General features: G+C 42.1%; 1 protein-coding gene across 2 annotated transcripts in view; it reads left to right on the forward strand.

Moving 5' to 3' along the window:
- Window positions 1–13,654, forward strand: part of LOC112160641 (SH3 and multiple ankyrin repeat domains protein 2) — a 531,836-nt gene that overhangs the window by 154,227 nt on the left and 363,955 nt on the right. For both annotated transcript variants that reach the window (XM_036217187.1, XM_036217185.1), the window contains one exon: window positions 7,964–8,167. In XM_036217187.1, the coding sequence (XP_036073080.1) occupies window positions 7,964–8,167 (204 nt within the window). The remainder of the gene's footprint in view (window positions 1–7,963; window positions 8,168–13,654) is intronic.

Genomic DNA, 13,654 nt, shown 5'->3' on the forward strand with positions numbered 1-13,654 from the left:
ATTCTTCAGACTCCCATTGTGTTTGTTTTAGATCATCCCAACACACCAAAATGACACCATTGTAAAGTCTGTCAGCATTCACACTAAGGTGAACCACAGCAAAGTTTATCTGCAAGAGACCTCGTTCTCAAAAAGACCATTTTGGTCACACTTTCTAAACCAAGAAGAAAAATGTGAAATTCAAAATGAAAGGGTCACTTGTGTAACAGACAGATATTGGAGGTGTGAAAACCTGGTTCCTCGTGTGCATGTGAACCTAGAATCTAATTTTTCCAGTGAACAGGTTTCCCATAAGAACGGGTTTCCTGTGCACATGTAAACACAGCAATCAAATCACTAAACGGAAACCATGAGCTGCAGACGCTGAAGATAGTCATAGGCCCAATCCGAATTCCCTTCCCCCTTCCCTTCATATAACCCTCCAAACGGAGAGTTACGAAAAAAATAGTGTTTCATATTTCAGACGTCACTTTCGTTCGATGATGCCATCAATAATTGCTGGTCTGCTAGCTTTAGCGCGGAGTTTCCAGCGCTCAAATATGCATAAGAACAGCGGTTTTATAACTTTAAAAAGGTTGTGCTACAACAAAAATTCATCACTTACATTTAAATGTAAACACCTGTACTTCAGAGCGCTCCCAAAAGAAGAAAAACGGTTCTCAGCATTGAGGAGGACTTCATCCCTCCGTTTGGAGGGTCAGATTAAAAAAAAAAATCAGGACGGACACACTTGCACTAAAAATGCCCATTCAAATGAAGGAGAAGGGAAGAATTCAGACTGAACCATAGAGTGAAGGACTGTGATGAAGCTAATGGAGGAAGTTAATACATGTGCAAGCCGAGGAAGAAGAAAGCTGTTATAATAGCCCTCCTCTTTCCAATTAACATGTAAATGAGTGGCAGGTATGTGATTAGCTCAAAATAAATGATGTGTCACGAATCTTAGCCGTGTGAATGAAATACAGATCATCACGAGCAGATCGACTATCAGGCTGCACCTGATGGAAACTCCCCTTAGTGTGTGCAGTGGGACAGACATGCATTAACATTGCAGCACAGCAGCGTATTACCAGCAGGAACTGATGGGATGAGCTGCACTTAGACATTCTGCTAATGCATTCATGAGAATTTAACACTAGAAGTCTCACAGAGCAGCCATTTGGCTTTTCTACCTATAAAACCCGCACTTCAGCCAGTTGGCTGGACGGTTTTTAGCCAATATCCTTAATCAGGTGTGAATGGGTGCTTTTGTTATGTAAACTCCACCAAAGGTGGGGCCATGCTGAACCCCTTCAACAAAACTTGTTTTCATGTTGCCATCTTAGGGAGAGATCGACAGACATGGGTTTCTTTATTTTGATGGTACAAAAAAAAGATTATTACACCTACTTGAAAAATAATAATAAAAAGTGGTAAAGTATATTCTGGTAATCACTTACAATCCTGGCAATGCCGGCATCTCCTTTCTGCATTTGCCACATGTGTATCTGTTGCAGTCAACACATTGCACAGTAGCATGATTATTCTTGTTCTATGTTTGACCTGATGGCTCTTCTTCCAGGGCTAGCTGGGGAAGGTTGTCGCAGAAGGAATTGTTCATTTTGTTCTGTCTTTGCACACACATGACTGTTAGCCAACTCTCTTACTAGCTCAACCAGGAAGTCCACCGGTCTCTCCTGTTTTGATGCTTGATACAAGACATGCGCATTTAGTCCTGCCATGTCAATCATGTTATAGAACACAACAACTGGCCAATGCTGATTTGAAGGCCGGCTGCATGCAATAGGGCATTTCTATAAGTGTACAAATTTACATCCATTGTTTACAACTGTGCGAGACCTTAAATGATAATGGGAGAAATGTTCAGTCAAATCATCTGCTTGCTAGGCTACATCAGGATCCCCAAAAACTAGGGCCCACGGACCAGATCCGGTGTAGGTTCCACATGTGCTCGGCCTGCAAGATCGGCCTGCAAGATCGGCTCGGGGGCTTGGGACTAGTGATGACGTCACACTACTGTAACTTAGCTATTTTGCACTGTTTTTCTGTATTGAAACTGATGTTTATCATAATGTCTATTGCAAAAAAAGAAAGAAAAAAGTGTTGAGACCTGGTCAGCATATTATTTATTATTTCTGCATTGACAGCTTCACTAATGGCTGCTCTCCTCAGTGTTTATGTCACCAAGCAGAAAGTGAGCTGCATATTCCAGTGGGATTTTCTCCGGTCCGTGCGACCAAAAAGAAGTTCAACACTGCCAGGATGTATTTTGGAAAAAATTACGAGCAAATAACCACTTCCTTTTTTTTTTTAATGTGCGACCAACAACAAGCTAGCATGCTATTCCTGAACACCCACTTTAGCACAAACTTCACGTTTGCAGCCTGATTTCTCTCTTTTAAAATAACGATCATTATCCTGTGATGATTCGCCTTTACATGAAGGTGGCTGGTGTTAGAGTGGAGGATGCTGAAGACAGTCTTAGATGGAGGAAAGTGATTCGCTGTGGCGACCCCTGAAGGGAAAAGCCCAAAGGAAAATAAGATCCTGTGATAATTTGCCTCAATTGAATTGTTTTGTTGTCAAGGTTTTTGCAGTTGATTGCAAATATTGCGCCACCTTTTGTGATTCTCTGCGTACTTGTCCGGACCTCCTCGGGTCTTTACTCTGGAAGACTCCGTGCATTGTTATGGCGAAAGTGTGTCATTCCCCGTGTCAAGTGATGGTGGTCTAATGGTGCGGACCAATAGCAATCTTACACGTCATCAAGCAGCAACCCCCCGAGCCGATCTAGCAGCTCGAGCATATGTGGTACCTACACCAACCATCTTCCAAACACTTTGGTAAATGGTAAATGGCGTATACTTGTATAGCGCTTTCTGCCCTCCTTCGAGGGCCCAAAGCGCTTCACAGTCACAGACCCATTCACCCATTCACACACACATTCACACACTAATTTACCATTTACCAACACTTTCAGACGCATATTTATTTATTTATTTTTCTCAGTCCGGTTGATCGAGACCCACAAAGTGTGACTTTTTATCCCATCCTTCTGCAGTCTGAACTACAACAGGAAAAGATAGACTATTTTCATCCATCCATCCATCTTCTTGTCCGCTTCTTCCCTTTCGGGGTCGCGGGGGCGCCGGAGCCTATCCCGGCTACTGATGGGCGAAGGCGGGGTACACCCTGGACAGGTCGGATAGACTATTTATTTGTTTAATTTTTAAATGTTTTAGTTTTATTTTTTCTGTGAAGATTACAGAAATTAATTATTAAAAAATGGGTTATGTGTGGCTTTTTGGAAAAAAAAAACTAAATGTTTATGCTTAGGCTGTGATTGTTTCACTTTTTTGTTGGCCAATAAACCGACTCCCCATCAGAGAAGAAAACAGTTCTGTGGTCCTCACAAGAAAAAGTTTAGTCTGCCAATGATCCTCAACACAGTTTGGTGGCAAACCTTCCTCCCCCACACAACAGAACAATCCCTTCAGCAACCCCCCACCCCTCCCCTTCTAATTCCTCAGGTAATGACCACATTTACACTGGTTTAGCTGGTTATGCCACTCTTGGCATCAATTGTTTATGGCTTTGGAAGGAGTGGGGGTGTGAAGCTTGTTCATTTGGGAAAAAAGGTAATTGTTACTGCCTACAGTCTATTTTCCCGATAAAGTCAGTCTTTATTCTTGCCAACACCGAACTATGAATTTCTCTTTAGCAAATTAACAGGGGCAGCCTTTTGATTAACAGGTGATAATTGAATGGGAACTATTAGATCATTAGCATTAGATTATTGTCAAGGATGTGGTTCTCTGGACTCTAGTCCTCAGGTCCACCAACTTACACGTTTTCCATGTTACCTGCCTAAAAACACCTGATTTAACTCATCTTCAAACTGCAGAGGCCCCATAATGAAAGTCATCAGAGGCAGGTGTGCTTGGGCAGAAAAACGTAGAAAGCATCCAGGATGGTGGCTCAGAGGACTGGAGTTCAGAAACAAGGACTTAAAGTGAACGTGTCTGAGAAGGGGGAACAAAGCCAGAGCTGCACAAATTGATTTTCCTTCATGCAGGCACACTTGTTTTAATAAAGGAATTTAAACAAATCTTAGTATACTATTCATTTTCCTGACCACTTCTTCCCTTTTGGGGTCGCGGGGGTGCCGGAGCCTATCCCGGCTACTGATGGGCGAAGGCGGGGTTCACCCTGGACAGGTCTCCAGTCTGTCTCAGGGCCTCAATCACACACATTCACTCTCACATTCACACCTAGGGGCAAATGAGAGTCACCAATGAACCTATGAAGCATGTTTTTGGACGGTGGGAGGAAGCCGGAGTCCCCGGTGAAAACCCACGCATGCACGGGGAGAACATGCAAACTCCACACAGAAAGGTCCCAGCCGGGATTTGAACCGGGGCCTTCTCACTGTGAGGCAAGAGCGCTAACCACTGCCCCACCGTGCAGCCCCTCAGTATACTAGATAAATTAAAAAAACATTAAAATTAAATTAAGAAGTTTAAACAAATTGTCCCTCAACAAACTAAACATACATTTAAAGCTGAATGCTTTGTTTTCATTTTGCTTGTTTTAACAGCAAACATATATTTAAATTTGTGAGGGCTTATTGTCAGTGAAGTTTTCTTAATTGCAAAGATAAAGTGAGACTCTCAGAAGAGTCCAACTAAAAGGGAATGAAATACAGTTCATTAAGTGTTGAACAGCTTTATTTGTCATTAAATAACCCTCTGTAAAGTAAGTGGTTGTGGATTAAGGACAAAAAGTAAATTCAACATCATTAGAAGATATAAAGTTGGTGCAATCTCAGTGTCAGGAGGCTGCCTGCAGTCTCCCCCTCAGGTCGCCCACACGCACAGTCTCCAGAATACTAACCACTTCCTGTTTACCACTCCACATGCCCAGTGACTCCTGCAGCTCCTCTCAGGATTTCCACAGCTGCTGCCACTCCCCAATCAACCACCACTGTATTTAACCCAAACTTCAAGCAGAACACAGCATGAAGTATTGAGCCGTTAGCCTTTACTGAGCGAGTATCCTGCCTTCTGCTTCTTGTGTATTGACCCAGTTCTGTTCCCATTACTCTCCTGCTAGCCGCCTGCCTCAACTCCTGCCTGTCCCTGACCACCATCTCTTCCAGCCTCTGACAAACCCTCGCCGTTCCTGACCTTTTCCTGCCTTCGACCAATGTCTGTCTGCTCAAGCCTCCTATGCTTCCCTGCCGGCACTGACCTCCGCCTGTCCGACCACCGCTGCCATTCTCCATCACATCGCTGAGCATAATAAAGAACACTGCACATGGATCCGAACGCCTCTGAGTCTGCGTCACACTGAGTATGCCCAAAGCACTGCACTGTGATTTGAACTCTCCCCTGTTCATTCTACAAAATGTGGAGGGATGTTTAAACTTTGAATGATTTCAGTTTTAGAAAAATCAAAATGCAAACATGGATCTAAAGTTAGTGATTTTGACTTTAGACTTGTACTTGGATCATTCTTTTTTTTCTTTTTTACTTGGATCCTTCTCAAGTCTCACATGCAGAGACTTGTGACTTGACATAGGACATGACCTCAAAAACTTGAGAATAGACTTTAAGCCTTAGTTTTATGAATAATGTTCATTTGTTAACTTCTATTTACGTCCAGGATGCCATCGTCAGGTCTAAAATGAAAAGTTCTCCTTATAATATCTGGAATTGGAATGCTGAATCATCAGAGAACTTGTATAATGTCTTTGTGACTTTTCACAAAAAGTTTTATGACTATGAATGTAAAAAAAAATGTAATTTTTTAATATTTGAGACTTGTCTTGGATTTTTTCTTGCATCGCAGACCTTTTTTTTTTTTTTTTTAGCAATGTTTCCAAAAGGGGCAGGCAGATGTGTGTAAAGAAACCAAAATTACTTTGGCAGGGTTGGAAACCACCATGAAAGATGTCACAGAACGTACAACGACACTTGAACAAGTGGCGGACAAGCATCAAAAAGTAAGTGACACTGAAGACCAGCAGCACTGCCATGAAAGAGCGATTCGTTACGTGCTACAACGAGAAGCTAAAGTTTTCGCTAAATGCGAAGATCTTCAATCCAGAGCAAGGCGTAACAACCTTTGAGTGTACGGGATATGTGAAGGCAAAGAGAAGAACGACATGATTGGATTTGTAACCGCCATGATCCGCACAGCCCTGAAATAACCAGCGGATTTGGACCTGGATGTGGAGAGAGTTCACCGATCACTGACAACGAAACCGAAGGAGACTGAGCCACCAAGGTCCATTATTGTCAGATTCTATGACTACAGAGTGAAAGAACAAATACTGCAAGAGGCCTGGAAGAGTAATGGAGTTTTATACAAAGACAAAAAGGTGTTTTTTGACCAGGACTACACCGCAGAAGTTCAGAAGAAGTGTAAAGAAGTGAGGGAAGTGATTAAGCAACTTAAAGAGAAGAAAGTGAAAGCCGTCTCTCTGTTCCCTGCCAAGCTGAAGATCTACATGAGTACTGGAGTGAAGCTGTTTTCTACACTCTCAGAGGCAGCACCAACCCTCAAGCAGATGGGAATACACGTCACAGTGGATGAGAGAGAGAACCTTCGCGAGAAGATGCTGTGCAACACCTGGATCACCGGATCGAAAAAAGGCGGAGAAGGAGCTCTGAGCACCACGGACTTGCATTCATTTTCAAGAGGTGATGAATAAATGAGAAGTTAAGGAAAAAAAACTATTGAAAATATATAGTATGCAGATAATTCAGATTCCACTGTTTAACAGTGTTAAAAAAACAAGTAAAAAACAAATACAACAAGTGTGAAGCCTGCGAACTAAGCCTTCAATTGAGCTACTATCATTAAAAGTTCTTAAGGTTACTCTCTGAAAAGAAGACATGCAAGAGTCACCATTAATAATAATTAATTATAATAATAATACTTTAATTATATATCACTTTTAAGAGTTACTCAAAGATGCTTACATTACTGACCGTTACTCTGCAGAAGTAGGTGCAGTGAGTTTCAGTTTGTCAGAGAGGCCAGAGTGAGATGGTTCTGACATGTCCAGACTGAGATGGTTCTGACATGTCCAGACTAAGATGTTCTGACATGTCCAGACGAAGATGTTCTGAGATGGTTCTGACATGTCCAGACCAAGATGTTCTGACATGTCCAGACTAAGATGTTCTGACATGTCCAGACTGAGATGGTTCTGACATGTCCAGAGGGGAGACAGTAGAGATATTGGTAGAAAGATTCTGAGTCTAGAGCTGCAGGAAAGAGGTCTAGAGTAATACCAGAGAGAAGACATGAAGGTAAGTGCTGTTAGAGGAGAAGATGCTGAAGACAGATGGAGGAAGCTGATTGGCTGTTACGACCCTGAAGGGAAAAGAAGAAAAATAAGTGTCAGTTTGAGCCAAACAGCTGTCAGTCTGGATAGGCCCATCTTGTGCCAGGCATCTGCTTCTGCCCACCTCCACCTCTTCATCCTTGCTCCCCTCACCCCAGCATTGAGAATAAGCTGGACAAAGCTCAGCTTCCCATTCATTCAGGTTTTGATGGACGGGGCTGCAGAGCTGGACATTTAAGCTGCAGAAGATTCCTCCGTGCTGTGACCTTACTGCTCACTGCTCTAACAGTCCAGAAATCCTCCATTGTTTTCCTGGTTTTCATTTGAGAAACCTGGACGTTCCATTATTGACATCCACATTACGCAAAGTGCTCATATTTAGAATGTGGACACATTGGCTTGACAGCCTCAGCTCATTGGCTCATTTAGGCAGCAACAGGATGTGTTTCTACTCTGAACACAGCGGTTTGAGCTCAATTTGAGGTCAATGACCCATGTGAAGCGAGCTTGTGGATCCTGTGTCAAAGTATGGTCTGACCCACCTGTCATGTGTATTGATTCCTGTGGATTCAGCAGTGATTAAGCCGTTTGCCTTTCTTCCCTCCCCAGAAGTGCATGCGGTTCAATCCCAACGCCACAGTCTGGGTTGCCAAGCAGCGGATCCTCTGCACACTTAATCAAACCCTAAAGGACGTGCTCAACTATGGGCTCTTCCAGCCAGCCAGCAACGGGCAAGACGGCAAGTTCCTCGATGAAGAGCGCATCCTCCGGGAGTATCCACAGCCAATCAGCAAGGGCGTCCCATGTCTGGAGGTAAATTCATGTACAGTTTGACAGAAAGATCTGTTACTTATGACAGCAGAATTAAAATATGATTCACAAGAGGGAAATATAGCTGTTTAGTGCTGTTATATCCAAATGCTGCATTTCATCATCTAATTATTCAAACACAGAAGCTAATGATGTTCTAATAATGAGTGTAATGATATTTAGAGATTCACCATGAAGTAGGGGTGTACCGGATCACGGATAATCCGTGGTCTGTGCGGATCTGTAGCCACAGTTTGGCAAACACGTGGGCCGCGGATCGAGCCCTCCCCCCAACACACACACACTATCTTGCACACGCATATTAAAAGCAATTGTCCATAAACACAGAATGTAATTTGCGTTAAATTCATGTACTTTCTTTGTTAAAGTGTCAAAGTTGCTGCTTGACTGTTCATCAAAGCTCCCTGATTTGGTGGCGGGACCAGTGGCTCCCGCTGCGTGTGGGAGGAGCTTTCGTCAAAGGCGTTTCTTGACCTTGTCACGGAGGACGCACATGATTCGAGATTGGTTTTATTTATTTTGAAGAGCCAAATAAAAGCATCCGTTCTCGTGTCCATGTCTGGGTTCAGAGAATCTTCCAGTGAGGAGCAGCAGCTGTCCCGCTGTAGGAGGACAAAACCACTGCTCTGTCTACAGCAGGGGAGGGCAGTATGGCAGGCAAAAGGTGCCAAAAATCGCCAGTAAAAGCCCGCAGGGCAGTGCCTCCCTTGACATGTTCTACAGATAATATTTATGATTTTAATTATTGAAATCTTCCCACAATTTCAATAAATCAGTACCAAAGAAATAATTGAAGTTTAATTTTAACTGTTTAATGTAGGATTTAATTCGGACATTAGGGGTGGGGGGTTACCGCAGATAGATTTGGTCATTCCAAAACTATTTTCAAGAATTCTTCTCTCTCAGTTTTTTGCAGATTTGGTCTCAAGACATTAAAATATGTCATGGAACTCTCTGAGTCATGCGCTTGGGAGTTAACACTTTATTATAAACTTAACTGTACAGGCAGTAGCTATCGGTGGACTTTGGACTCTCCGTCTTTTACGTGCCTTTCATCTGAACATTCCCTGCGTAACACACATTACATAGACTACAACGACCCCTGTTGGCAGGAGTCAGAGACTGCAGATACATTTTATCACAAAATGTCACCAGCAACGGCATGTTTTAGTTTTTTGTCTGTGTCCAAAGTTCAAGATATTTTGTTTTTATAAATAAACCTCTTCTTCACCTTTCGGCTTATCCCATTTGGGGTCGCCACAGCGAAACCAGTATTTCCCATCAGTGATTTGGCAGAGGTTTTATGCCGGATGCCCTTCCTGACGCAACCTTGTACTTGAGGGGCACAGGGACCCAGTTAGGCAACAACATCAAGGGTCTTGCCTCAGTGGCTTGAAGATAACTGTTTAGCGTTAAATTTCTCCAAAATTGTTCCAATGTGTTTTTCTTTACAAAATAAAATTCACAGATAACTTTGAGATACAAATTAATAATCAACCAATTTAAAAAAAATGATGAATTTAAATATCTGGGAGTGGTTTTAGACTATGATGCTCATTTAAAGAAAATAACAAAAACTATCCAGACTAATATGAACTGTTTCCGTCTTTTAAGGTCTTGTATTTCAATAAATGCTACTAAATTATATTTTCATGCAATGATTTTATCTCATTTTTCCTACTGTATTGTTGTCTGGAGCCAGGCCAGTCAGTCAACAATGAAAGGTGTGGTTTCTCATTTTAAACAAGCTTTAAAAGTGCTGGACCAAAAGCCAATGAAATGGCACCACTGTATGATTTTAGAAAAACATAATTTATTAAGTTTTGAAAATTTTATAAAGTATTCTATTTTAAAACTAATTTTTAAGTGCATTAATGGTTTAGCCCCCAAACTCATAAGCAATACAACTGAAAAATACAAATCCAGAGGAGTTACCACAAGAGGAGCTGCCAATGGTGACTGCAGACCGGCCAAATGTAGGACAACATTTGGTCAAAGCTCCTTTATAGTAAAAGGCCCACAGATCTGGAACACCATACCTGCCGAATTAAAAGCCATCACAGATCTAAAACAATTTAATTGTAAAGTGAAACAATGGCTCAAGTCTAATCAAGCCTGTTAACATTAGATCCATTGTTTTTGCTAGTGTATTGTTGTGATTGTTCAGAATTATATGTATTTTGTAAGATGATGTTTGTGTCTTTGTTGTTTGTTGTTTTTTGTTTATTCTCAGGGACTTGGTGTGCATATTAGCTGTTAGCTAGATGGCCTGTGGACATGGCATCAGTTACATTTGAAAGTGTAACAATGTTTTTTTTTTTTTTTTTTTTCCTGTCCCTTTTAAATAAAAAAATATATAATTAAATTAAAGAAGAGTGGACACCCCAGGGATGGAGCTCAGGTCTCCTGGGTTCAAATCCAATACTTAGCCCACTGAGCCATCCAGACAATTTTTTAAACAAACTTCAATGGGCAAATCCTTTGACGTATTATATGTTATAGTACATTTATGCTTTGAGGTACTCTATATATGTTTGATCAAATGGATATGTTTTGAAACTTTTCAAAATAGTAATTTTAGGCTTCAGTCTTGTTATTTTTTCCTTTTGTTTTTTTACTTTTTACTGATCAGAAAAAGGGATCTGAACTGTATGGAGCTAAATTGGGGCCAATATTATGTGAAACCCAAATAAATTAAATTGAAAAAAAATATCGGTGTTTGGTCAAAAAAAATATAAATGTCCAAAACTTTTTGCTGTTCTAAAATAAACTTAGTTATTTTCAGTTTCAAATTTTCTGTTTCAAAACTCAAAATTTCAATTTAAAAAATATTTTTCAGTTTCAAATCTTTTTTTCACTTTCAACTCATTTTTTGTTAACAAATCTGAAAGTTTCAGCTACAAAGCTTTTGACCCCGTTGTGGCGGGGCTAACACGAGGACCAATCAAAATCGACGAGGGTGGTAACTTCAGTTCTGGTGCATTCACTGACTCTGAGAACTGTGATAATTACAGTCAGAAAATGTCTGTTCAGTCTGTACTATCATAGTCTGAAGTTGTCCCAAGGCAAGGTTGTCCCGCATTAACCTGGGAGGGGGGAAATAGGAGACCTTTTTAAATTATTGTCTCTACGAAAATAAGGACCAGAGCACCTGCTCCCACTCGCGTCTCTCCCGGCGTACTGAATGAGCTCCGCTGAAGCCCTTGAAGCTACAGCCAGAGAACCGCCTGTACGCCTGAATTTAACTCAATAACATGGCACTTTGAACGGGTTAGAACAGTATTTTGGACGCGTGGTTTAAAACTCTGTTTTTTACACTTGTCTTTGAAACAACTTCAGACTATGATAGTACAGACTACACAGACATTTTCTGACTGTAATTATCACAGTTCTCAGAGTCAGTGAACACACCGGGACTGAAGTTACCACCCTCATCAATTTTGATTGGTCCTCTGTGTGATGCCCCGCTCCAACGCCCCACAACGAGGCCAAAAGTCTTCCTGCTTTGCTAGAGTGCAGACGCACATTGCTTTGCTCCCCCTTCTGCTTTAAATTTTCGCTGATTATTTTCCTTTTTTTAATCACACCAGCAATAACTTTTTAATACTTTTAATCCTTCCTTTTTTACTTTAAACAAAGGGATTTTTTCCTGCATTCCTCTTAAAACATTTTATCTTGAGCACTACGTGTACTTGGCCTTCACGCAGCTGAAGCCTGATATACAGAGCAGCAGCTAACACAAGGCTAAATAGCAGCAAGATGCCTTCCCTTTCCACAAAGGATTACCAAGACCTTCTGGAGAAGATCACAGCGCTGGAAACAAAGGAACGTGGAAGGTAAATGGACTCTATGGAAACAACACAACTTTTCCACCACCTCATCTCAGCAGAGAAGAGAAAGCTAACACGCAGCTAAATGGCACAGATTCTACGGAGAGAAAGACAACATCTGTGGACAATAGGAAACAATCTAAAGATAATCCTCATTGGAACCATTTTGGAGCAAAGCCAAAGAATAAGTCCAACAGCTGGAGAATTGGAGGACATGGAGGACCGACCCCCCGCAGAGAGCTGAAGCCTCTGAGGCTGACTGGCCCTCTCTTCCTACGAGACAGAGGACCTCATCTACTCCCGTACACCGGAGGAAAGAAGAAAAGAAGCCAAGCATGAACGGAGCGGTGACCCTGCAAAACAGATTTGCTCCACTGTCAGATGACCCCGGATTACCCGACGACCATCCACTGGAAAGCAGCACGAGGAGGACCTGTAACCCATCAGAAGGTAAACAGCCAGAAAGAAAGCTGAAGGCTCGGCCTGAGACTCTGATTGTGGGTGATTCCACTGTAAAAGATGTTCAGTGGTTCTGCAGCAGGAACACTAAAGTCCTGTGCTTTCCAAACAATATGGTCAGTGACATGCAGAAGAGAATACTGCAAACTGTGGCAAAGTATCCAACAGTACAAAACATTGTACTACACACAGGGTCAAATGATGTGTCCAAGCAAAAATCTGAAGTTTTAAAGAAAGACTTCACTGGACTGATAAGAACTGTGAGCTCCATGAATGCAGCTGTCTTTATCAGCGGTCCCATTCCATCTATTCGAGGAGGAGAAGAGAGATTCAGCAGGCTGTTGGCGCTAAACAGGTAGCTTTCTGTGGCATGTGGTGAAACAGGAATTAATTTCATCAACAACTTTCACATTTTCTGGGAACGCAAACATCTTTTTAAAGAAAATGGATTCAGTTTAAATAAATCAGGAGTTAAACTGTTCTCCTCCAATCTTTTTTACTTCCTGCGTCATGCCAAGACTGAGATAAATTTATCTGAGTGTCAAGGCCAGACACAGACTGGATCCACACGAGGAACGGAGCTGCCCCCACTGGAGGAAAACATCAAAAACGGGAAACCTGCCTCCGAGCACCGGAAGAGGAAAAACAACGAGGACGATGGAGCCTCCCAAACACCACCAAACCAACAAACTCCTAACGGTTCTCCCACCCCCTCTTCACCCTCTTCATTCTCTTCACCCCACCTGAAATTCACCGAGCAGATGATGGAGCGAGTCGGGATTGGACTTCGATCTACCTCTCTGGCCAATCCATTTTTGTGCCCCATTACTCTGTCACCAGAACGTTCGAAGGGATGACGTAAAGCCCCACCCTCTCCTGTACAACATCATATCCTGTCCCTGCAGTCAGATGTTTGATGTGTTGAGGGTCCAGGCTGTGGAAATACCAACAGTCATGATGTTCTCCAGAAAAACCTGGGACCCTGTTCTCTAGAAACACACACCGTTTCTGTACTTGTCACTAACAGGAGGAATGTAATCTGGCCAAAACGCAAACAAAGGATTTTAAAAGAGGTACACATTTCCTCTGCGAATTTCCAGAAACAGAAGGTAAATGAAAATATTATTACTCCTAGACCTCTCAAGTTAGCACTTTTAAATGTCAGGTCTTTAGCAGGAAA

This window comes from Oryzias melastigma, linkage group LG3 (assembly GCF_002922805.2).
Source record: "Oryzias melastigma strain HK-1 linkage group LG3, ASM292280v2, whole genome shotgun sequence".
Classification (NCBI taxonomy): domain Eukaryota; kingdom Metazoa; phylum Chordata; class Actinopteri; order Beloniformes; family Adrianichthyidae; genus Oryzias; species Oryzias melastigma.